The 26,561-nt window shown below is 41.9% G+C and overlaps 3 protein-coding genes across 5 annotated transcripts; 2 read left to right on the plus strand and 1 right to left on the minus strand.

Moving 5' to 3' along the window:
• The first annotated feature begins 197 nt into the window (after positions 1-197).
• Positions 198-2,542, plus strand: LOC142073657 (thiol S-methyltransferase TMT1A-like). The gene is made up of 2 exons (XM_075133675.1): positions 198-701; positions 1,653-2,542. The coding sequence occupies exons 1-2, from the start codon at positions 198-200 to the stop codon at positions 1,887-1,889; spliced, it is 741 nt and encodes a 246-aa protein (XP_074989776.1). The 3' UTR covers positions 1,890-2,542.
• A 131-nt stretch (positions 2,543-2,673) lies between these two features.
• On the plus strand, positions 2,674-7,462 carry TMPRSS12 (transmembrane serine protease 12). The gene is made up of 5 exons (XM_075133677.1): positions 2,674-2,770; positions 3,196-3,394; positions 4,837-5,108; positions 5,899-6,041; positions 7,099-7,462. The coding sequence occupies exons 1-5, from the start codon at positions 2,674-2,676 to the stop codon at positions 7,333-7,335; spliced, it is 948 nt and encodes a 315-aa protein (XP_074989778.1). The 3' UTR covers positions 7,336-7,462.
• A 2,028-nt stretch (positions 7,463-9,490) lies between these two features.
• Positions 9,491-24,440, minus strand: ATF1 (activating transcription factor 1). 3 transcript variants are annotated; one of them, XM_075133672.1, is made up of 8 exons: positions 24,223-24,440; positions 19,080-19,196; positions 16,987-17,115; positions 15,013-15,113; positions 13,322-13,452; positions 11,703-11,882; positions 11,442-11,601; positions 9,491-11,017 (listed from the first exon to the last, which is right to left on the minus strand). In XM_075133672.1, the coding sequence occupies exons 2-8, from the start codon at positions 19,188-19,190 to the stop codon at positions 10,873-10,875; spliced, it is 957 nt and encodes a 318-aa protein (XP_074989773.1). In that variant the 5' UTR covers positions 19,191-19,196; positions 24,223-24,440; the 3' UTR covers positions 9,491-10,872. The 3 variants fall into 3 exon arrangements, with proteins under 3 accessions (XP_074989773.1, XP_074989775.1, XP_074989774.1); XM_075133674.1 differs by having other exon boundaries at positions 19,124-19,196; positions 24,223-24,437; XM_075133673.1 differs by lacking the exon at positions 19,080-19,196 and having other exon boundaries at positions 24,223-24,437.
• Positions 24,441-26,561: the final 2,121 nt, after the last annotated feature.

Genomic DNA, 26,561 nt, shown 5'->3' on the forward strand with positions numbered 1-26,561 from the left:
TCTTTCTCCCTTCCTTGCCTGTGACCGGACTCTAAAATCAGCTTTAGAGAAACGTCTACCAGATCAATCCAAGGAGCCGAATATACTTCGAGAGGAACACGGCAAGTACGTGAATGCAGCTCGGTCTGAATTTCAAGGGCTCCACTACACAGAAGAACTAGTTTTGTTCAGAACGGACCCTCTGCCCCACGCTGGAGATGACAGAGGCCAGCATCCTCTTCTTCCGGGCCTGCCTCGCGCTGCTTGCCATGCCCATCTACCTGCTGTCGTTCCTGGGCATATGGGAGCCTTTCTGTAAGAAGATATTTTTTCCTTTCTTCTTAGAGAAGCTTTCTGCAATTCACCAGAGGAAAACAAAGAAGCAGAAACAGGAGCTATTTCGTAATCTACCTGACTTCACGAGCCCCTCAGGAGAGCTGAAGCTGCTGGAGATCGGGACCGGCTGCGGTGCTAACTTCCAGTTCTACCCACCAGGCTGCAAAGTCACATGCACAGACATAAACCCCAACTTCCAGCAAGGCCTTTCGAGAAGCATGAACAAGAACCAGCACGTCCACTACGAGCGTTTCCTAGTAGCTGCCGGAGAAGACCTGCACCAGGTGCCCAGCGGTTCTGTGGACGCCGTCGTCTGCACCTTGGTCCTCTGCTCTGTGCGCAATGTGGACGGCACCCTGAAGGAGGTACTGCGAGTGCTCAGACCAGTGAGTATCTGAATAAAAACTTTTGTTATTACCTTTAGCCTCTATTCCAGAGGCACTGCACCAAAAGAAAAGAAAAAAAAAGAAAAAAAAAGTTGTTTTTGAGCTTACAAACCAGACCCAGTTTATTTCCCTAGTTAAATCAGATTTACCACCACTCTGCACTGCTAAGTGGTGCAAAGCAGCAGCAACATGCTGGTCAGTCTGTGCTATTCCTAAAAGTAAAACCCTAAAAGTAACAAAGTAACATAGTCCGGGAACTAGAACTGCCACTAATTTTATAAGTAATTACCGTATATCATTTAAAGCAGAACTGGTTCCTGTGGTGTTGTCTCTCCCCACGCACACCACTTCTTTGCGTGGGAAGCTCTCTGATCAAGACTGAAAGTCTGCATTTTAAATAAACTGGTTTAGCCTCTTAGAAGTGGGGCTGATCTACCTGTATGACTAGAACAGTCTAATTAAATGCCTTCATTCCCTGTAGTATACTAATCAAGCTAAAGATTAAAAAAAGCTGTTTTGTTGGGGTATTTTTGCAATAGACTTTCAGCCTTTAAAATGGCATTTTCAAGACAATCATCTGGGTTGTCAAAAACTGATGAGTTTGAGTAGGATTTATACATCTTTTAGTTTCCTTCAAAAAAAAGGACATGCTAGCAACTGTAATTGAAACAAAAAGACGACAAACTATTGCTCTAATAAAAGAGGGATCAAATAAGTACGTCCTTCACGCTTTTTGAGTAGGCATTGTGAATCTCTGCGAGTTTCCGGCTTACTTTAATTCCAACTGACACCACAAAAGCAAAAAGCGGGCAGGGAAGGGGTGGGAGAATACTGATGAGCGAGCAAACTGCACACGCGCTGGTCTGTGTGAGAGGAGGTGGGATGGAGGGAGAAGTTCGGTGTAACCCCAGCGCCTGCTGCGGCTCTGTAAGACAACTTTGTTTTTCCCAGGGAGGCGTTTTCTATTTCTTAGAGCACGTGGCCGCTGATCATTCCAGCTGGAAGTATTTTTGGCAGCAGATCTGCTACCCGACTTGGAAACTCGTCTTTGATGGATGCTGCCTAACGAGAAAGATATGGAAGAATCTCGAACAGGCCAACTTCTCGGAGCTGAAATTACAACACATAAGCATAGTGCTGCCCTGGACGCCCATTCAGCCTCACATCATCGGGTACGCTGTGAAGTAACACAGCGCCATGCCGGGCCTTCTCCCCTGCCCCCCCCGCAAATCCCTTGACATAATCAACGCAAACAACACAGCATAGGCTAATCCCGACGTCCGAATCTAGGTAACACGGTAAAGGACTTTGATTAAGTTTCTGATTCAAGCATCAAAGGAGAAGAGGGGGCCAGTTTTCTAAACATCTTTGAAGCCCTCGTGCTGCTGACTGCGCCTCACCGCACCCCAGCGCAGCCGTGGAGGATCCCCGGAGGAGGCTGCAGGAGAATGCAAAACAGCCCAGCAGGCAGAAAAAAGATGTATTAACGCAAGGAAACGTCTGCCTACGTCTGGTTAACTCCGGGAAGGGATTCCCCCAGGGGTTCCCCACGCTGGGAAGCAGCGGGGCTCGGTGAGCCGCTCGACCCGCTCCCCTCCTCTCACGCTCGGCCCCAGCCCCACAGAACAAGCAGTCAGACGCAAACCCTTAACTCCTCACCTCTGCTCAGCCGCAAGGATTAATTTACAAAAGGCGGGGGGTGGGAGGGAGGCAGGCACACACCCTGCCTCCCCGCCTAACGCTTACCAAAGCCTCTCGGTCACTTGGCTGCCTGCCCGCCCCTGCGCGGTAATCGGTTCTAACACCGTTCGCCACCGGAGCATTAAAAGATTCGTGTTTAAGATTCGTTCCGCGCTCGGGAAGTTTCTCTGGGAGGTGCCGGGGCTCAGCCAGGAGCAGCCGCCGCCTCAGCGGCCGTTGGCGGCGCCCCCGCGCGCCCGGCCCCGCCGCCATTTTGTCCCCTCGACGGAGGATGCGGCGGGGCCGGCCCGCCGCCGCCCTGCTGCTGCTGCTGCCGCTCCTGGCGGGCACCCTGCCGGGGCTGGCCGCCCCGCCGGCTTCCACTGAGGGTACCGCGGCTGCACCGGAGCAGCGGGTGTGGGAAGGGCCGCGGCGGGCGGTTTATGGGCCTGAGAGGGCGGGGGGGAAGGGGGACGGGTTGTGTCCCCCCACGGCTCCCCACAGACGCAGGGAAAAGCTTTATCTACACCTAAATCTGAGGAATTCATAAAGCAGCAGCGACTGGAACCCGCTTACCCTCAGTGTACGCAGTAAATCCTTACACAAGAAATACGTATCTAACCAGCTGAAATACACACATTGCATACAACAGCCCCGGGATCTCCAGGAGCCGGGCTCCAGCTGCAAACATCAAAAATCCCACAGCAAGTAACACTGTACACTAAAAAAAAAAAAACCAACCCAAAATGCTGCCAGTGCACCCAAAGTCCCGTTTCCCAGTTCGAACGATACAACCGACTGTTCTGTTTTGCAGAGTGCGGACAACGGCCGCTCCTAGACAGCATCTCGGGATCCCGGATCGTAGGCGGACACGACGCCCGAGCGGGAGCGTGGCCGTGGTCGGTCAGCCTCCAGACCCACCAAGCTGGTGGACAATTTGCACACGTTTGTGGTGGAGTTCTAGTCAATGAGAATTCAGTACTTACCGCCGGCCACTGCGTTACAGGAAGGATGTACGTATTCACGCTCATGCCTCTTTATTAAGCGTGAGGAGGGAATAGCGGGTCAGCAAAGCATCCCCTGTGGTATCTCTGAACAAAAGGCACGTTAATGGGACATAGACGGACCGAGCTCTCATAGTGCAGGCCCAAACTGCGCAGCTCCTGTTGCCGACACGGAGGGACCAAAGACCGTCCCCTTTGTCACCTTGGCTCTAACGGTCGTGCGAGGCGACGGCCGCCAGCCCAGCACAAGATGCAAAGTCACATCTTTATAAAGCAACATTGGATGCGCACTTCTGGCTTGGCCCAGAACAACCTTTCTTATTTTTAATACAGGGTCGTTTGGTTTTGATCTAGGTGACATTTTTGTTAGGTTGGGGGCTTTTTTTTTTTCATGGAGCTCTAATTTTTCTCATTAATAGATTTTTCTAAACTAGTATAACTCACTGCAAAAAGAAAATGTTGCAATATTTAGATTAGAAACATTAAAATTCATTAGTTTTAACAGTATTTCAATTTTTTCCTGTTTAATAGAACCAACAATTTGGCACTTAACTACTTTTTTTTTTTGACAATATGGTAAAAACACTCCTTAGAACAGGCTTTTTAATTGTACTTACAGCAATTCTGTGGCATTTCAGCTATTTGATCACTGGTCTTTTCTGTGGTCTTTAAGATAGTTGCAAAATCTGCACACTAGTTCATGCAAGTTCACATCAACTGTGTTGACATAACCATGACCTGAGGGAAACTGAACCGTAAAAATCTCTGAACTTTGGAATTTTATAATTTATCAGGACTTTGTTAGATCAGCTCCTTGTTTCTTTAAATGCACTTTTACAAACATTAATTTAGAGAGGCATTATATCGCAAATGATCAATTTAATTTTTACCTTACACTCTGGAGAATTTTGGAGATTAATCTGAATTTTACAGCCTGGCCTTCGCTCATCACAGGCAAATTCAATTCTCAATATCAGTGAAGATTTTTTCCAACATACTTGAATAGAAATTAAGTCTGAATGACTCCAGCCCTACTTCTAAATTTAAGTTGATGTTAATTATTTGTAACTTCTAGTTAATGGATTTCCCAAATCTAGGTACAAGCACAGTCTTTATAAGCACTGTGGGTACAAGACTCCTTCCCTTCTGCAAAATAAATCCATGTTTTTATCTTTTTCAAAAGAATATCTCCTGGGTGGCCTCTGCTGAGATGAGGTGGGAAGCAAAATCTGAGTATCAGCTTAAATCATTAATTGGAATTCGCCTTAACAGCCATAACCACCATAAGGCAAACCGAGTGTTCAAAACAGACAAAATGGTAATTGGCCAAATATGTTCCAGAAAGTATTTGCTACAGAATTTTCAATGTATATTCCTAAAGCTGCATAAGCCAACAGTAAAACAATCGGTTAAAACAATGCCATCAAGAAACGTATTGAATTCTCTCTTAGGGACCCATATCGCTGGAGAGCTGTTTTGGGCGTGCGTAACCTTTGGAAACGTGGCAAACACGCAGCAATAAGAAATATTAGAAACATCACTGTGCACCCAGAATTCGAGAGAGAAACATTTGAAAATGATATTGCATTACTTGAACTTGATTCCGCAGTACGCTACAGTGACTATATTCAGCCTATCTGCTTGCCTCCTGCACACCTTTACCCATACATTGACAATGAAACAGAATGCTTTATTAGTGGCTGGGGACATACAGCAGAAAAAGGTAAAAATTTGCTTGTGCTGTTGATCAAGTTATAAGCTATATAACTAGTATCGGGTTCCAGTCCCTCAAGCTCACTGAGAGAGAATTGAATTTTTTCAGGTTATAGTCTCATCGCACATCATCATTAAATCCTTCCACAAATGAGTATCTGCTTTCAGTATTTTTTCCATTGAAGGCAGATCTACACAGATGTAACCAAAGGCATACGTTTTCTATATGTTTCTTCCAAGTGTAACACGAAAAAAAGGAAAATAAACTGGCCTGACTTTCAGATTCATGGTACTGCTACTCAATCTTGTCTGCTAGAAATAGCTTTATTGAAAAACAACAATTCTGATGCCGTGCATTGTGAGCGTAGGGGTCCCCATATATTTTACAAATGGCTGCACTCCCTCAAATTCTCTCTTTAATCACAATGAGCACAAACTTGGTATGATGTCAGTTGGTGGTGTGCATCTTTCTTGTGTGGAAATTTCAAGGACAGCTGGGGATCATATAAGCTTGTTTGATAAGTCACCTCTGACATTTCGAGCAAGGCTAGCGAGCAGTATTGTTATCGATGCTTCTTCAGAATAAGAATTGCAAAAACTACATCAAATCCAAGTCTGCAAATCCTTATCCCACTTAAGTTTAAATCCATTAGAAGTAGGCACAATCTATATTACGTACATGCCTAAACACGTACAGAAACGTGCTTAAGCTAGCTAGACAGGAAAAAAAGAGCACAGTAAGAATTGCTACACAAACAGCATAAATATTTTACCTTTCTATATGCTGTCCTCCATTAAAGGTAAAACTTCGGCCGTGTTACAAGAAGCACAAGTGGAAATCATTCCTTCTAGCATCTGTAACAGTTCCGATGCGTATGGAGGTCTGGTTAACGACAACATGATTTGTGCTGGCTCTCTATCAGGAGGCACCGACACCTGTCAGGTAAGAATGAACACCGTGCCCAACCTGCCACTATGGAAACCCCCAAGCCAGAGTCTCAGGGGCATCATGATGAGCAGCATTTACAGTATAATTAATTAAAACGGCACAAACACTAAAAAGAAAACACGTCAAACTGCAAAAGAAACATCATAAATAGAGAGAGAGGCAAGATGGTGATTCCAAAGAAAAGACACATCTCAAAAACATAGAATTCAGTGATACTTGGAAGAAGACAAGAGTAAGTTAAAGGAGAAAGACCGCAAACACATTTGTATTTTGTATTTATACAACACTTGCCACAAAGATGTCAATAAATGATACAACATTACACAAACATATGTAGGGATACTCACACACGTATCACTGTACACACGCAGTGTGTGTGAAGCACAAGCTTCTTGTCTGTTTTTATGCTTCTCAAAGAGCAGCAGCATTGGTAAGTGACATGGTTCAGTGATATGGCAAGATTTTTATTTAAATGCTGAGCAATCAGCATCTCTTTCTCAGGAAAGACAGTTCTCGGGTCAAAAGCACTAGCACGCAAAAGCTGGGGCACCAGTTGTGATACGGAGACATTTATAATTAAAAAACATAACATATTCGTAAGTACTTGTCTGATATACTTCCTGCTTTCCTCAGCAGTTTTTCTTTAAGTAGGTGATACGTCAAAGATTCAGGGTTGTGTATTCATTACTGTGTTTCTTGGTACTTATACATTGTGTGGACATATATTCTCATATTAACTGGCGAGTGAGAAAGTTTAGGGAGACAAGCCTTAGAATAAAAAGCTGCAGAAAGAAAAACAACAACAAAACTTTAAAGACTGAAACTAACGCAGGCATGGTATGCTAGTCAAGGTAGTATCACCCAGCATCACCGCATTTTATCTTAATTTGTCTGTGTACTACTATCCATGTATCACTGTCATTATTACTGTCCAGTTAACTTAGCCGATTAAAAAAGAGTTAAAAAAAAGTGGATGCATTACTGACTTAATTCTACATTGACTGCTGGAAGGGAATATACGTTACTAGTTTTTTATATTGTTTACTTATAGGGAGACAGCGGTGGACCTTTAGCGTGCTATCACCCTAGTACCAACAGATACTATCTCATAGGGATTGCTAGTTTTGGAGTTGGCTGTGGCCGACCACAATTTCCTGGGATCTACGTCCGTTTATCTCAGTACAGAAGATGGATAAAATCTGAACTTCTGTGGAGTAACAAGGCTGTGAATCCCGTGAGCATTACACTTACCATCTTTCTGACTGTGATACGTATAGTACTCGCGTAGACTTTCTAAAGGGACAAACCATTGCGTCATCATCGTAGAGGTTTGGTCTGCCTGTTAAACTTGGAAAAGAGAGCTAACTCCTGTTTCAGAATAAACCTAAGAGCCAAAGGACATACACTTACTATTCAAGTGTCGTGTTTGCAATTGTGTTATTTTTTGTTTTCTGCCTTTGATATCCATACTAACAGTAGAGGAAATGATAACAACCTTGACCCTAATAATGAAATTAAACATAGAAATGTTACCAACTGAAAATACTTTTCTCCTACCCTATTTCTATGCTTTTCCAGCTATCAGAAGCTTAAGTACTATTTAGTAACACTACTGCAATTCTGTAGATGGCAAAGATACTCCCTCTGCTGGGTGAATACTAGCAGAGCACAAAATGTTTTTAGTTAACAGTGGCTCAGCTTACTGAAAACTAAAAAGGAAAAAAAACCTGCAGAAAGATGAAAGGTATCCTCCAGTAATTGTTTTTAGCGATAATTAAAATTTATGCACAAATAACTTAGTACTCTGACTGCTGAAAGGATACATCAGATAAAAGATCTCTGGGTGCTGTTTCATAGACTAAATATTTATTCTTGGCCACTGTAAAAGACCTGACACCACACAATGTATGCACATCTGGTCAGAACCACTGCAGTACCATGTTAATCAAAAATAAATAAGGAACATCAGAATTATATTTTGGCGACTTTATTTACCAAGGTCAAAATTTGCAACCATCTAATTGTTTCGACAAATATTTACAATTCATATAAAGCATGTACTTTTGTTTGGAAATAACCAGCAGAACAGTATTAGGTACTATATCTCTTACTCTCAGGATATAGATTTTACTCTCTCACAATGTAGATTTTGAAGTAAATCCAAAATAAGTACTTCATGATAAGTGATTACTTAAAGAGCAAACTCATGTTACTGTTTAATATTTCCATGATGAAAAAGAAGCTGCTCTTTCCAAAACACTATTTTAAGAGGATAAAAATTTACTAACGTTATGTCTGGCAGCACTACATTTGTTTCACTTGCTGAAGACAGAAAGAATTGGCCACCATTTTTTTACAGTCTTAACACTTGATAGCTTTTTTTATTATTCTTCCGTATTACAAAAGAAGGTAAAGGAACAACAGCACACAGTGAGGATCAAAATACCATACAGAGGAGTTACCAAATTAGTTTCAGTACTGTAGGTCAAACCCTCTTGAACAGATGCCAAATAGCGTACACACACCCGATGGGAGACAGAGCGAAAGGGTCCAATTCTCTGAGGTGCTAAGGTGTTCTTTTTTCCTGAAATTCCACTAACAGAAGCAGGAGGCACCACACACCTCTTCTGGAGCCGTTCCCTAATGTAATGACGTTCTCAGCCTTGCTCGCTATTTTTGATGTGCGACAAAAGCACTCTTTTTTGACATGATCGCGAACACAAACGTATACTCCGGTTTGGCCTAAAGGAAACGTATCGTGGATCATGTCCACAACAATCATATATTTAGAAACTTTAGGAAAAAAAATATTTTTATAGCCTACTAACAATGTGATTGTGGAATGCAGTCTTTCTCATACCATTTGCAAAGAGCTCTGCTTGCTAAGAAGTCCATTAATTCAAAAATGAGTAAAATAAAAAATACTGACTGACCATATGATAAGCATTACACGTCTAGGGAGTGAGTACATCTTTTAACTTCATTCAGATCTGCGCTAGCACAACACACACACGTAGCTCTAACACCTTTTTAATAGCATAGTCCATAGTGCAATTCCCGCTGACATAACTGGAAGCAGGATTCAATCCTAACTATGGAAAATAGTGTATTTATTATTCATGCAATAAGCACTGCATACACATTTTTCTATTTCACAGAATCACAGAATCACAGAATGGTTGAGGTTGGAGGGGACTGCTGGAGGCCACCTCGTCCAACCCCCTGCTCAAGCGGGGTCACCTAGAGCAGGTTGCCCAGGACCACGTCCAGACGGCTTTTGAGGATCTCCAAGAATGGAGATTCCACACCCAAAAGTCCTGATCATGTCAGACATTTAATTTTCACCTGAAACAAATTAAAATCATACAAACTAGAATCTCTGATAGCAATCAGATCTAATGTGCAGATAATATCAACTGTGGGGAATAAAAAGCCCTGATCTCTTCTTTTTTTTTTTTCTTTTTTTTCCCAATACTCTTTAGGATCCATTTTTTTTGCAAGTTGCCTACAGACATACAAAATTAATTCAAATATCTCCTACACCAAAGAGGATCTCATTTGACTTTGTACTATCCATAAAAATATATGCTTGAAAATCTGGTTCACAAAATATTTCATTTGTTTACTAAAATGAAATATATAAACTGTCAAAATACGTATATAAACTCAATTTCAGAATTTGTAAAGATCACAATTTAGCTACAAAATATACCAACCATCTACCTGTTTTCAATAGAATATTTTCTTACAAAGATACCATTACTTTGCAAAATATCGCCTACCTTACAAAATTAGTCCGGAAATTTTGCACTACTTTCAGCATATAAACCATATATTAGAACCTCATTAACCCTTTGGTATACATCTTCAATTTTTTATTTTATCGTTCTCCTTCTATTTGGTTTAAACGTTCCACAGCACAGTAGAATCTCCAGACAGAATAAGCAATGCATCTTTAATTGTATATATAATCAGCACACAATTTATTTTTCAATTATAGATGTTTATCATGCCCAGCAACTAGGAACAAACTATTGTGAAATCATTCTTCAGAAACTTTTGTTCACCAGTACTCGTTCTGCCACACCGTACTTTAAAATAATTGGATGTGTTGAATTCTCTTAAGAAAAGTCAACACCTTATTTCATGTGCCTCAGACAGTTTCAGGACTAGGCCTCTCACTGCTTTCTGCAGATCCTTTCCAAATTTGATAAACACAGCAAACATTGAAAAAACCCCCAACTTTTTAAGCTGTCAGCTGAGAAAGAGTAAACATAATTTATACCTCTAGCAAAGTATTAGCTTTTTTTATCATCTGCACCTGTAAATAACAACTTACAGGTTAAAATAAAAATATTTACATACAAATAACTGAAAGAAAAAGTAAGGATTGAAAAAGAGTAAGAAATCAAAACATATACTGGTTATAAATGTTACTAATAATGTCAACTATGGCAAGGATTCCATTTCATCCACATTTTAATTGTAACCAAATATTGCCTCCATTACAAGAGGTATTTGTAGAAATTTTCAAAGAAATTCTAATCACCTGCCTCGTAAAACGTGACTGTCCTTTTATTGTAGATGCAATCTTGACTTTATAAAGTTTCCAGTTGTGCCAGCAGGAATTTTGGTGAGGTTTTCTTGTTTCCTTTTTGAACTTTGTCACCAACATGTTGTAAATAAAATCTATATAGTCTTTAAGTTGTGAAATCTAGGTAGAAAAGTTTCATTTTTGACCTTTCATCTAGTTTAAAAAATTCAGTATAAAAAAAAAATTCTCCTCTGAAATTTAAACAGTCCACAAAAGTTTTACCTTCTTTTCTTACACACTTTTATGACAGTAAAGATCTTTCAAAGTTTTTAGCTCTTCAATTAGAGTTTTGTTCTGATTTTCCAGGACCGCAACTCGATTTTCCAGACATTTAACATACTCTTTCTTCTTTCTACGGCATTCTCGAGCAGCTTCTCTGGAACAGACAAGCAGAAGTAATTGTTTGGTTTAGATTTGAGATGTGTCTATTTTACGAATGTTACGATCCTGACCAATATGAGAGGAGAGAGCTGGCACTGCAGTCATGAACAAAACAAACTGAAAAGCAGACAACGATAGGTGGAGAGCATGGAATTTAGCGGTATCTGGTAACACACATGGTAGTCAACCTGCAGGGAAAAAACAATTTGTTTTCTCCAAAGTGTGTGAGACAGAACACGTAGCATGTTTGGGTCAGAATTTCCAATGTTTTCAGTCGCTGGATGCAGCATACCATACTGATGGCACAATCAGTAAAGTTAGCTTGCGAGACTCATTATTTGTCCTTTGGAGATATATTTCAGCACATTAAAGTACAAATCAAAGCAGCCCACGTGCACTTACATTTCTGAAGAACATACCTGTTCTTCATCAGCCTTATTTCTCGTTTCAACTGCGGATCATCTGTCTTACTTGTCTGTGATGTCAGAGTGACAGGAGACGTCATCACCACAGTCTGAGGAAGGGACGTGGTAGTTGGCGTGGTGCGGATCTGGTAAGTCTGCATGTCTCCTGATGCAGCTGTTGCGATAATAGCATAAGGCATCAGAACGTGGTAGCGTTAGAAAGTTACGCTTGCGTTAGCGATGGGTATTCTAACCGTTGCCAGAAGGCGTACTCACTCTGCACTACCACCTGGTTGCTGGGCACCAGTATCTGTTGACCATCCGATGTTTGCGCGTACTGCAGTATTGTTGTCCCAGGCTGAGTACCACCAGCATTTGTCATCGTTAGTGTCTGCAGGCCTTGCACACCGTCTGCACCCGGGCTGGCCAGCTGTAATCCATTTGCAGCAATGGCAACTTAAAGAAAAAGGAACATGCACAACAATATTTGTAGCTGTACGTTATAACATTCAGGTAAAGGTAAATCTGTAGGCTGCACATCTGTTCCCACTGCTGAAAAATACTGCCAGTTTGGAAAGGCTTTTTTCTTCTGTCACTTTCAACTATCGGATCTTGCTGCTGGTTCTTACGAACGGACTGGGTGTAAGTGGGGAGGTGTCGGTAGTGGGGGGAGCCGCAGGGGTGGCCCCTGCGAGAAGAGGTCTGGGACTGCCCCGAGGCAGACACCAGCCCCACAGGGACCCGCGCTGGCCCCGGCTGGAGGCTCCTCTGTGGAAACATACCCAAGAAAGGGCAAAAATCCAGAGAGGCAAAGGAGCGAGGGGCGGGGGAAGTGAGAAACAGCAGTACGAACACCCCGCTCGGAGAACAAGGATAGAGAGGAGGTGCTCCAGGTGCCGGAGCAGGTTGCTTTTTGGTTCACAAGCACAATGAGTACTAGGTGATAAAATCAAAGGAACAAATCCTTTTTTTTGCTACCTCCCTGATATCACAGGAGCACCTTTTGGTGTGGCCCTATGATATTGTCATGGTTTAACCCGAGCCGGCAGCTGAACACCACACAGCTGCTCGCGCAGTCCCTACCCCCTCAGTGGGATGGGGGAGAGAATCGGAAAAAAAAGTAAAATTCGTGGATTGAGATAAAGACAGTTTAATAGAACAGAAAAGGAAGGGAAAAATAATAATAATAATGATGACAGAATATACAAAATAAGTGATGCACAATACAATTGCTCAGCACCTGCCAACCGATGCCCAGCCAGTTCCTGAGCAGCGGTCACTGCTCCCTGGCCAACTCCCCCCAGCTTATATGCTGAGCATGACGTCATATGGTATGGAATACCCCTTTGGCCAGCTGGGTCAGCTGTCCTGGGCATGCTCCCTCCCAGCTTCTTGTGCACCTGGCCGAGCATGGGAAGCTGAAAAGTCCTTGACTAGGGTAAACACTACCTAGCAACAACTAAAACATCAGTGTTATCAACATTATTCTCATACTAAATCCAAAATACAGCACTATACCAGCTACTAGGAAGAAAACTAGCTCTATCCCAGCCGAAACCAGGACAGATAAGTGTATATAATGGTCTGTCTTCACTGATCTTACGTTTTGGACTAAATCTAACACTAGAAGACCGCTATGTATTTCATAACAACATCCTTTGAATGTCTTGTCTTAATATGCAAAAATTAAGATAATGAAGCATTGCGTTTATCTTGAGTCTTTAGATACCAGTGTACTTCCATGTAATAATAGTACTAACTTTATTAACTCTCAGATAAATAACCAAACCTTTGGAGTTTCATTTAATCAAATGTATAACAAAAAGAAAACCCGTATTTTGAGGCGAGCTGAATAAAAAATGTATCCAGTTAGACACGTATTTTGTATAACGTACTGTACTGTCCAGTGCTCGTCTGGTAGATAGGCGTGGGAACGGACATAGATGTAACAGTAGAGACACCAGGACTCTCCTCATCTCCTTTTCTATCGCGTGTATCCCCAGAAGAAAGATCTTTCAAAATTTTTCTATAAAAAAAAGTTTCTTTATCAGCTCTAATAGCAGGCAAAAACTACAAATTACTGCAACAACAGTTACAAACTGCTATCCCTATTTTGTATTACAGAGATAAACACTAAAATTTTCAGGTACAACAGCTTTTGGAATTAAAATTTTGTATGAGGTGACTGCCTCAAACTCCTTCTGTAATTACATTTCTGTAGTTTATATAGTCTAGTTTTTTAGTTAAATATTTGAATCATCTTACAAGTTAAAAGCAATTCAAGTCAGCTACTGATTTATAAAGTATGTGCAAATCAGCACGAATTCCAGATTTTCAATCATTATCCTGTAAAAGCCTTAGATGTTCGGATTGGTAAGCCTGCAATGAAAACCTGCACCATTTACAGTAGATTTCAGTAATCTCCAGAAAAATGGTGTGCCAAAAACTAGCACTGCAGCTGCATCATTTCATTTCAGTAAAAGCTGCATCAGAGTTTCCACCATAAACATTTTCCGGGGAAATATAACCGGCCTATTAAGAGATTTTTCTGATTTACAACTTGATCCTCTAATTCTCTCAAGAATAGGCTTTGTATATCCAATTAAAACCAGTTTGCTCTGTCTGGTGTCAGAATAAACTAAAAAGGAGTAGATTACTACAGAAAAGTTTAAAACTTAGATCTTCTGCTCTTTCAGCACACTGTAAGACTTTACATTTCTTTTCTGCATTTAATTTAGCTCTGGCACAGCTTCTCAAACAACTCATGTCCTATGTAACAATACCCTATGAAAACAGACACACCTCTATTTAAAAGAAGAACCAATGGAAGCATGAATTTTATGCATCTTACCCCTGACCAAATGAATTAGTGGCATTATACGAAGAGAAAAGAACTGACAACTCCTGATCCCAAACCCGCACGGCTAAACAGTGCGCCCATAGAAGCTCTGCTTACAGCTCGTTTTTTCCTATCCTGGCTACTTTAACTGAAGATTCGGAACTGCTCTTTTCCACCACTGTTTCTGACTGCATGCAGAATAATAAAATCCCTCCTAAATTATTTGTTCTGGTACATAATTCAAGATGAGATAAAGTCGTCAGAAATACTAAGAAGAGTGGATAAACTTTCAAAAAATGAAAAGCAGTGGCAGAAGCAGGAACAATAGTCACTGACAGGAGTATCAGGTAGGTTCATAAACTGTCTTTTAAAATTTTCAGAACATATTGTAAAAAAAATTTTGCATTAAGTTTCTAACAGATTTATTATTTGCAAAGCTAGGATGTGGCATTTGACTACATCCTCATTTCAGTAAAACGATATAACTGAGTAAAATTACAGCTGATAAACAATTTTCCCTATACCACATCATGTTGAAGCTGATCTCCAGTTAGTTAAGTCAAAGTTTTCTTTAGCAAATGATAGCTAACATGGCATCCTCAGAATGTTTACTGCGTGAACAGATCCAATGCATATTTCAAGAGAAAGAAAACAACTTAGAGGTCGACAGAATATATAAGGCTATTGAAAGAAGTTGCTATTTTGGTTTCAAATAAAAATACAAAATATGTTACATACAGTACTTACCGGTACGATGGACGACGAGCTAAGATGCCTCGAGCTTTCTGTGAAGAGCCTATGCTATCTGATGAATCCTGAGAATCTTCACTCTCCGACAAAGAAGATACCTAAAAAACACATTCCATGTGGTTGTCCGGTACACTTCAGAAGAAATACCCAGAAGAGATTACACATTTTAATCGTATATGAGCTAAAGCTGCATGAAAACTATACAAACGCAGCTAATTACAAAGAGAAAGAAAAAATGTTGGATTTCTAGTTTCAGTGCTATCTACTGTTTCTAGCAATTATCAAAGACTCTTACATTAGTAAGGTCTTAATGAAACAGACCTCCCCCCTTGCCCCCACAAAAAAGAAAGGTCAAGAGATTCTCCCAAACTATTTATCATATTAAAAGCTGAAAAACGTCCACCATCTGAAGCTAGCCGTTCTAGCTGGATTAAACTGCAGGATTAATCAATCCCGAATGTTTAAGACAGCAGTGTGAAGAAATACAAATGGTTATTATTTTCATAAAAATCATACACGCCTAACTATCTTAATAGCTGAGGTGGTCTGAAAAGGTGAGCCACTCCCACACATAAATTTGTCTGAAGAGCTGGTGGAAAAGGAAACAGGAACACCATTTATGTACAGAGACAAACATACAAAATACTGGAAATCTTTTATGTAGAGAGAAGAGCAGTGTATTTTGTTGATCAGAATACAAGAGTCAAATGAAAATAACATTTCAGGCAGCAGTATATCAGGGAGTAAATATGCAAAGCATTTTCTATAATTTTCTCTTTATTCCACTGTGTCCTCATCCAGTTGGCAAGTCTTATTTTTTTCTCTGATGCTCCTTATTAAATACAAGCTAACAAAACATTTTTCGTACTTATCTGTGTGCCAGCAACAAAAAGTCAAGAAGAATGCATGCAACTCTGGAAAAAGCATTTCTCACTTAACTGCTGCTACAGAGACAAAAAGAGCAACCTACTATCAACATTTAAAAAAAAGCTGCTCATGTATCACTTTTTTTTCCCCTTTGAGCAACAAGGCCACAATGTTCATAAATTACAGGAAAAAAAAGAAAAGAATACAGTCAGTGGGGACCCTGCAACTAGAACATGATGATAGGAAAGGGATTAGTGGAGACTCAAGTAAAGACAACCTGCTAAAAGAGATGCTTAACTGTTTTCAGCAAAGTGAAATGTGTTTTCTTTTCCATGATCTGATGTTACAGGAACAATGACAGGTTTACTTTTCGTGGTTTATCAATTTAATGTCGTATGAATAGATAAGCACAGTACCAAAGGATTAGTGACAAATTAATGCCTTTCAGCACAGGTCTTCCAGTCGTTCGGCTGACTACTGCAGTTATTTCACGGTGTAACTCCAGTGCCATGCTGCCCAGAGGGCTCTCTGCAGCCAAGGACTGCATGAAGAAGTAGAAGCAGACTCGACTGTAAACTCCCCAAGGCACCTCTCTGAAGTGGCTTGTACAAAAATCACATGGCAAATGAGTAAGAGACACAAGCAGAATACTTAAGTACCACAGAAACGGGGTTAGAGCGTACATGAGGTGAGCAATCAAAAGTTCATCCACCATCATTCAGGTCTACCTTTTCCAAACACACGTTCTTCTTCATTGGGTTATTCTATACTCTCCTTATTTGGGTATTAAAACACACTGATTGCATGTCCATTAAGAGGACCAACTAAAGAGCTGTGGTTTTGTTTTGTTTTGTTTTTTAATAAAGGAAAGCAATGTCAAATAGTTTAATTTCAACTCCAAAGGCAACTTTAGCGCTACGAATAATTTCAACATTAAGAATGACGTATCCCCAAAATATTGTCACTGGATTGCTCGCTATCTCTTACAGCAGGGCCAGAAAGGCTGCACTCTGGCAGAGTTAGCTGAGTCAAACAAGCCTTTACAAGTCTTTTCATGTACATAAAACAGGATTCTTGGTTCTTTAACAGACATTCTGTAGTTACCTGCACTGTTTGCACCTGGGGTGAGTGGATTACAGAAGAGGACTGAGCTGTCTGAATGACTCCCTGGACCTGGACTTGTTCTCCAGGAAGCTGAACAACTGTCAGGGGAGCAGGACCTCTTAGAGACATCTACGAGAAATCAAAGAATCATTAACGAAAGCGTTTGTTCTACAGTATTCAGAAAGTGTATATACATGTAGGAAAACTAGTGGAAAACATGCATTAGCAGAAACTTCTTTGAAGTCTAATTAAGTCACAGAAGGTATCCTTTAAAGATGCACATTTTTGAGGTACATATCTGCATATGAAAAAGGCTAAAACAGTTACTTATTTGACTTAGGCTAGGGGGAAAATCAAATATGTAATGTTACGTGCAAAAGATTAAAATGCTGCAACTTAAATACATGCAGTTCTAAATGAACCACAATGAAGCAGACTTCTTCAAAATCACAACACTGAGACTAAGTGAGCATGATTACTTTCACGTAACTCCATCCATACGCACAGATAAAGTCCCACATTTGTGGCAGTTTATTTTTTAAAGTTTTGATTCCATTTCAAGAGTGTCTTAGACTTAAATAAGCAGAAATAAAAGTGCCTAGTAACTACTCTTAATTCTCAATAAAGTTAATAGCAGTTTAGGGCACTAAAATCTAAATCAAGATGAAATGATCAACAAGACTGAGGGCTTAGGACAGATCAGACTAACACCACTGGAGTAATGCAGAAGGTAGCATGAATAATGTACATATTTGGTGTTCTTGGATTTTTTTTTTTTTAAGCAACCAGTATGAGGCTATGGTTCAAAGATTTCACAGAGAAGAAATCACAAGAGTTAAGAATAGCAAAAGCTGACCAATCTACTTAGAAAGTTCAAGGCACAAGGGCTGTATGGAGGACGCCAGACCAGAAAGGAAACTGGAGACAAGGTATGCAAGCTCTGGACAAGGAAGAAGAACAAAGAGCAGATTTTTCCAAACAAAAATTATGGCATCTGTTCTTTAATGTTTTAAAACTATCAATTTCAATAAACGTTGTAGCTGAAATCTAGGTTTATTTGGTAAAAAGTTAATTACTACTGCTACCCCTATATAAAATACTTCTTACATTCTAGCAGATTTGTATTTTTGATGTTGAACTCGCATGAGCCTTTGCACTTAAAAATTGATTAAAGTTATACATGTAGGTGCATAAGTAAACAACCAGTTTCCTCACCAAATTTCTTCACTACTTTTATTAATCTGGAATATATGGAAAGATGAAGGGATCATCAAAAACTCATACAGCTAACTCTTCATTTAATACTACTTTCGTATGGTACATCATAATATTAAGTTACACTGGCAACCTTATATAAAAACAGACCAGAAAAACAGCCTGTAAACAAACAACAGGATGCTTGCTGATATCCTACCCTGTCTTTGCCTCATGCAGTTATCTAAATTTTGCACCAAAATCTACATCGCCTCCATAGGGTAAAGAGTGGATGAGCTGCAAAACTTCCTTGTTTCACAGGACGGCTACGCGGCCGCGGGAGCAGACTTTACCCAGCAAGAGATGCTCCTGCAGATGCAGAAAGCTGAATCATGAGGAATTCAGGATAAAGCTTTGAAAGTTACCCTGTAGTAAGTACGTCAACTTTCCAACTTCATATGATTTATTACATTAAATACATTCACGTTGGGCTAAAATCCAAGTGTTTCCATGGTGCTGAGCACCCAGGATTGCCCTTACTACAAAAGGAGCTGTAAATGCTTTTTCGGAAAAAAAAATGAAAATTAGGTCCTGAATTCATTACTAAGCAGCTCCTGTATGTCAGGTCGATGATGATTTCAAAGGGCGTACAATCTAACAAAAATGCTGGGCTGCATTTTTGCATTGTACGAGCACGAAATTTCATATTGGTCTTTCAAATACAAGCCATTTTATTAATTTTGTGTCGTCCATCAACAAACAAGTACATTTTTCTCAACCTTCTTTTGTTTTTTCTTCTCTGTGTGTTTCTAAAACTCAAGAATTAATATAGTTTGTCGTACATAAAAAATGGCTCTTAACTAGCTCAAATGTTTGCTGAGATTTGGCCCAGGCTTTACCTGTTCAGCAATATGAGAGAGCTGAGCTGCCTGTAGTGTTGTACCTTGTACAGCTGATGTTTGTGAAGGCGTCACTGAACTGTTACTGCTGCTCTTGTGCACCTCTTCCATAATCAACTACAAGAAAAGTAACGAGTTAAATTCAGTTAATGATAAATTTGCACAGCAGGTAGGTGCCCAACTGACATCTTAGAGAATCTCAGTGCATAATGCTTTTAGCCTTATTTGGACATTTTTAATTAGTTCTTTGTCCTTCGATGCCACTTTCTATTATGGAATAGCACAGCATTTTTCGTCCCTTCCCCTGCGATACCCCGAGCATTGTTACGCCTCCTCACGGGGACAAGAGGGGAAAGACACGGTGGGAGCCTTTCCACTGACTCGCCCCGTGGTCTGGGCCGGCGGAGCCCTCGCCCCCGAGGCCCCGGGGCCCAGCGCAGCACGAACCCCGGCTTCGGGACAGGAGCCCTGACAACCTGCAGTCCAACCGTCTGCCAGCGCTGGTTCAGACCCACCCCATGCTGAAGCTTACTGTCAAACGTATTTACTGAATTTCCTGGTTTTTCGTGCAAGTAAACAAGTCAAGTCATGAGATCTAGGAAGAAAACCAAGATGAAGCATTTATACTAAAGAATATCTTGCTCTAAGTAAAATGATTTTCCAAAATATTTTAGCCAAGCTACCAGCCAAACCTATTTTAAAACATCTGAAGGTGTATAAAAACAAAACAGGGATTCAAAATCAAAGCATAGAGAACACAGTTTTGAATTTTAAACCCTGCAAAAGTCACTTTGTCTCCATATAATACAGTCAGTAACACTTCTCTCATTTCTAAGATTTTATATTTAACTGTTCAACATGTCCTGACAGCATCCCCCCTCCAATATTGGGGGATTTAGTGATGTAAAAACGCATGCTTTTAGGAGGGGTGAGTGGGTGGACCAGCCTAGAGCATTAAAAGATGATCGGTGAGCGTTAAACATTTTGTCACAGAAGGTTTGAAACTGTTGAAAGGACAGTTGCTATGAGACTGGAAATTACATTTCTTTCTGTGGAAATGTGAGTCATTGATTTTTCCCTACTGAGATAAACCACAGCTCTTGCAGCCTGACGTATACTTAGAGGGTAAAAAGTCAACGTACACCAAGACCAGAATCTTGTTCTTGCAATCCTTACTCATCTGAGGAGTCCCACTGCAGAACTCCTCAAATAAGTTACTAAAACAGGACTTTGTGGAAAGAAAACTGACGGTTGGGTGATACATGAAACCGTATCCTTTATCGCACGGAACAAACGTTCTCTAACATATGATGTAGCTTCCCAACATACTTATGTCTATAAACATAAAAATTCATCATCAGTTTAAGCTGAAGCAGCAAAATGAAGGCTTCGCTCTGGAATAAAAAGCTCACGGGAGCAGGGCAAGTGCTTCAGCTGTTCCCAGCTTCTGGAAACCCTCAGCTAATCAAAACTATCCCGACTGCCTTTGCTAAGATCATCACGTCGCGGCTGCTGCTAATGCAACAGTGCTTTCCTCCGCACCGTCAGGAGCCTGAATCGGAGACGAGGATCCTGGCCGGCACGCTGCTCGACTTCACGCCGCTCACGCCTGCAAGAAACCAGCCCCGGTGCAGGAGCGGAGCAATGCAATTCTAACATTTTCTTTTTTCAGTTGCTACTGCTGCAGAGCGCGCCTGAAAGTTGGAAAGGCTGTTTTGGCTTTTCTTTTTTTTTTTTTTTAAGGAAAGAAAATTGAGACCGGAACTAATTTAAGTATCTTGAAGCCATAAAAAAAAAAGAAAAGCAGAACTAACGACAAGCATGTACAAGGCACGCAACTTTATATACCCTCTACTGTACTTTTAGGTTTTTTATAAAGGAAAATCTACATTTCGTACCCCTGCAAAGGGAGACATACTAAGTGTCACAAGTAAACAGGGCACTGTCAAACTGAAATCCAGTCAACAGCAAAAATTAAAATAAATTTCCAGTGCTACAGAAATACCCAATTCATTTCTGTAGTGCTAAACCACATTCTCTGACTCTTCCTCCCTCTTTTACTGTTTTTCTCTGCCTCATTGTCCCATGAAAGACTCACAACAGCAGCAAAAAAATAGACTGCAAGAAACAATGAAACTGATAGATACAAAACCACCCAAAATAAACAAACCAGGGAGAAAGCACAAAGGTTTTTGCTGATCTTTCTCTCATAGGTGTGAAGAACTACTTACAGGAAGAAAAGCTAAAGTATTTCCCATTATAAATACGATTTTTCAAGTTCACTTCATCTCTGCTTGCTCTGCAGTATTTAACTAAATATTCATCCAACATTTATGAATCTTAGTAAAATAATATTAATAAAAAAAGATTTAGCAAGCGATTTTAACATGGTGAAAATTATTACTGCTTCTTATATCGTCCACTGGATAAACGAGGTGCAATACACTATTTGGCCTTGCATGACTGTCTCACAAGAAGACTCACATGCCTCTATCTTGTTAAAACAACTTATTTAGCTGGAAAAACATGAATTTTCCATTGGAATGGCCTTCTGTGAACACCTGAAACAGCAATTACCATTTATCAGCTTTTAGAAAGACAGTTCCAATGAAAAACCTCAACCTGCAAGTTCTCAAGCTTTGAAAAGAAGTACCAAAGACGGAAAATGTATCAGGGTTTCAGCTTTTTATACCACAGTTAAAACTACTTCCAACAACAGAATATACGTTTAGCTGAAACCAGCTGCATAGTTTGGGGTGAAGGAAGAGTTTACATGTCAGAGAGTACTGACAGGAGGGAATTCATAAAAGCAAAACCTGATGTTTTATTAGCCAGAAAATAATTACTGTTCCAATCTGTATGAAAGCCATGTTTTTACAATCAGATAGGTAAAGATGCTGCTTTTCAGAATAAAAACAATGCCTCCACACAGCTACATCTCAGAAGTAATTTAACTTAAATGAAAGAATTCTGCAATAGCAGCATTATGAAATTCGTTTTGAAGGACTTTTAAACCTCTGAGAATCGGCTCTCTCCAGCCAAAGAAACTCATCTCACTGAGTTTGAATCTCAAACATATCTTCCTTTTAAACGAAAATAGGAACGTTGCACTTCATTATGGACAAGTTCAATTTATCATCCTGAAGTTCATATATACCCTCCTATTACCATGTTCCTTAGTTTGAACCACCACTCAAGAACCACTAAAAAACCCTGAATATTAAAAAAGAACAAATAAACAAACAAGAAAAACCCATTCCCACAACTTTCACTAATCCTGATGAAAAATATCCTAAAACGCTAGAGATGGTCCCCCTACAGCCACACCGCGCCTGTGCAGTAACGATCTTCACAAGATTTTACTCTGAATCACTCTTTACTTCAGTGTCCCATACACAGCGTACTGCTCTCGTCCTTACTATTTTGCTTTTGCCTGTTTACAATGCAGACTACCTGAGACAGCGATTGTCTCTAGTTAAATCCTCTTAAAATGACTAAAATCGTGGATTCCCAGCCTCAGATCAAGCTTCAAAGCATAATCAGGAGGCAAAGAATAAGATAATGGAATATAAAAGCTGTACATCAAGGCAAAGAGAAGTGAGCTGTAGTGCGAGAGCACCAAAGGAAGAAACCAAGTTCTGTTTCGCCCTTTTAAATCTAGCAGAGGAAAGGCCTGAACAATGTGTCAGTATTGAAATATTCTAAGAGGCAACTGATTTTTTTTAAAAGACTTTATAAAGTCAGAAATCAAAGAATACTGGAGACAGAATTTTATTCTCAAGTACTAAGTGACAAGAGTCGAATACTGACACATACAAATTACAGAAAGTGATTTAAAACATTTGCTGAAATTATACTCAAATAATCTGGTGAAATTTTGGATTCTTTAATGTCTCAAAATAAGCTGTCTTCACCAGCTACAGCAGTTAAAATACTATTTACTTAATTTTGCAGTTAAGACACTTGGGGAAAGTTTTTTCATCCGGAAGACTGACAGAACTCCAGTTTTTTCCAGGAGTCAGTGAAAGAGAGAGGCAAAGGACAGCACATCCTACCAGTTCATGCCAGAAAGCAAGTGAGGAGACTTGAGTCAACGTACCCAGTTACAGCTTTGGATTCCATTCTACAAACACACACAAGAATACTCCTTAGAACTTCAAGACTACTTTCCATATGTGTTTTCTTCCACTTCCCCCCCCAACCCAGCCTTCTACAGTGAAGCGAAGCGTAGTGAGCACTCCCATGACATGCAGCTTCAGAAATAAAAGCCTGCAGTCTAAAAACGTATATAGTATATTGACATAAGTGATCTTGGTGAGAGGAAAATGTCAGTGAGATCATTTACAAACAATTTGCATCCCGTCGCCTTGAAACAACCCGATACTCGTTGCCGCGAGTGTTGGAAGACACGGCTCACAAAAACTCAGTCAAAATTAATGGAATTAAGGTAATCGCTGCCATCAACAGGTAACCACTCTATTTTTTACCGGTAGATCTCAAGGGTCTCTGCAAAGGAGACCACCGCTGCCCTTTTACTGAAGGCCGAGTCACACAGGGCTTCCGAGAGCCGGAGCCCAGGGTCCCCCCTCCCCACCGCCAGCCCCCCGCGGCCCCCCCGCCGTCCAGGAGGCTCCTCCGCGGCGCCGACCCTGCCCCGAGGCTCGGGGGGGAACCAGCACCCGGGGCGAGGCGGGGGCGCGGGCCCGGCGGCCGCCTCTCCCGGCGCGGGGCGAGCGAGCAGCCCCAGGCCGCACGGGGAGCGCGGCGCCTCGGGCCCGGCGCACCTGGCTGGGGCGGCGGGGCGGGAACGGCCCAGGGGTCCTCCGCAGCGGCCGCCCGCCGGGAAGGGGCGAGGCGGGCCCCGGCTGAGGGCAGCGGCCGCGCCGCAGCCCGGTCGCCGGCCTGTGGCGGGACTCAGCCATTCCCTCGCGGCTCGGAGGAGAGCGGGCTGCGGGGAGCGACGGCGCCGGGCGCTGAGGGGAGCGGCGCGGCCTGGCCGGGCCTGGCCTAGGCCCGCGGCCGGCGGGGGCGGCGGGAGCGGCCGCTCCGGGCCCGGCGGGGGCGGGGGGGAAGGGGCGGGCGGGCCGAGGGGGAGGGGGCGGCCTCCCCCGCCCGCCCGTGCCTCGGCGGCGGCCGCTCTTACCTCAGAGGCCCGCCAGGCCCCGCCGGTGGCCGCGCGTGGGGAGAGCCGCCGCCGCCGCGCCCGTCTCCGCCTCAGGAAACCGGCGCCGGCGGCATCGTAAACACGGCGGGCCCGCGCGGGACGCTCGGGGTGGGCGGGCTGCGACCATAGAGTCCCCGCGGAGGCCTCGCCTAGAAATCCCCACCATAGAGTTCCCGCAGCATAGAGCCCCGGGGGCGGAGGCTAGAGCGTCCGCTCTAGGCGCCGCCTCCACCCGGCGGTTTCCAACCGCGGGTACCATAGAGAGGCGGCGATAGAGCGCCGCCGCCGGCCCGCGGGCGGGAAGGTGGCTCCGGCGGCCCGCGCAGGCCGCGGCCTCGGCCCCGGCGCGGCCTTCTCGGCCCGGGCGGGTCAGGGGAGCGCTCGGCTCCAAGGAGAACACAGGGCTTCCCTTTATCCTCAACCGGGACACGGGTGTGCACAGCCACGCGTAAAGTAAAGCGCCAAACAGTAGCGGAAGTGCAGCGGGGTTGGCTTTCACCCCGCAAAAGGCCCGTTCTGGCCTTCCAGCGCAGGGGCGGGACGCTTGTTTTGCAATCTCTAGCTGCTTTTCTTTTATTTTTAATCTTTAGAACAGCTGTATTAGTGAAAAGGAATTTCAGGCATTGCACAGTGACTGCTTTAGACTAAACAAAGGTCAAACCTGTAAAGGGAGCTACAATTCCTCACAGGCAGGCGGCGCGGGACATTATTTTTTTCTGAATTAAAAGTTAACGAAGATTGTAAGCAGCAGCACCATAATGGGGTGACAACCCCTCTTCACAGTGATTGTTTTCACAGCACCGCTTAGGATCAGAGTAAGGAGATTTAGTATTTCCTGTAAAACACAAACTCCAGGTAATCACCAGTATGAATGGAAACCTTTCCCATGATTTTTAGCATCTCCTGCCTGTGAAAGATTATATTAGAAAGGGTTTTGAATAAAGCTGTAGTGTGATACTTACTTTTTTTTCCTTGCTGCTACATAGAACTCTTACATTATTTCGTTTGCAGTTTTCAATGTTTGTTTTCTTTTAGTTTTACCTGAAAGTTTTGACCTGATTTACCAAGCCCTTCATCTCAGTAAAGTCAAACTAATCAACGTTAGCAGATGAATGATGTATTTCCAATAAATCCTGAGCATCCTTTATTCCCCTGACAACACCTTCCACAGCTACGGCTGAAAAGCCTCCACATTCTCAAGGTTTCTCTTCCTGAGAATTATGCAAAGTTTTACCTACCCAATTACTATTAAGCGCACAGTATGTAGTAAGTTACGATACCAGAGAATGTGCCTGGGCCAGAGCTGTGACAACGAGAACCAGAACCTTCAGACACCTGGGAAATTTGATTACTCAATTCTAAATGTATTTATGGAAAGGAAAGGTTTATTGGCTATTTCAATTTACTTGAGTAATATAGCAAGTCAAAGTTAGTTAGGTTTTTTTTGGTTGGTGTTTTTTTTTTTTTTTTTTAAAGAGGTTTTCCCAATATTAAGCAAGTAATTTTAAAATACAGGAAAGATTTACTGAAAATGAAATGTTTTCAAAAGAAACCATGCTAAAATTGCTACTCATCATTTGTAGGAAATAATGTGTCTAAGTATATTCTAAACCATAAACACATAACCATGAATAGGTACACGCATAGACGGTAGCTGGATTGGATTATATTATTAATGACATCCTCACTAGTACTAAACTGTATCTTAACATTTATGAATATTTAAAATAAATCTTCATAAAAACTCCACGGTTAGTTTTGGACCGCAGATTGTTCAGTGTTAAATCCCAAATGGCACCGCAGTTTCTATTTCATCAGCTCATACAAAGCCTTACGCGGTTGCTTTAGCCTCCAGAGGACAAAACCCCTCGCATCTTGCTGGGAATCGCAAAGGTTTAAGAGTCTGTACATCTCTCGCTGAATTCCAGTTCAAAATGAAACATACTAGTCCTGAATCCTAACCAGAAATGGAATAAAGAGTATTTAATACTACAGTAAAATCTTAAATATAGGTAGGTCATGCTTAGAACTGCATCTAGTTCATCCTTGGCGAGTGAGCTCAGTTGTAACTCTGATGTCAAAAGCTAAATGACCCGCTGCTGTGGGTACGAGACAACTCTGGCAAGCCACGGCAGTGTAGGGAGCTCGGCTCTTCAGGTCTCCCACATTTCTATATACAAGTGAAGTAACATATTTGCAAAAATACTTACAAGTTCTCCCTTCCACCAGGAAAAATGCCAACCAATGTTTGCTTCCTTAAAAAAAACAAAAAACAAACCTCCTTCCGAGAAACAGCAGATGAAGAACTAAGCAAGCAA

This window comes from Calonectris borealis, chromosome 30, assembly GCF_964195595.1.
Source record: "Calonectris borealis chromosome 30, bCalBor7.hap1.2, whole genome shotgun sequence".
NCBI classification, from domain to species: domain Eukaryota; kingdom Metazoa; phylum Chordata; class Aves; order Procellariiformes; family Procellariidae; genus Calonectris; species Calonectris borealis.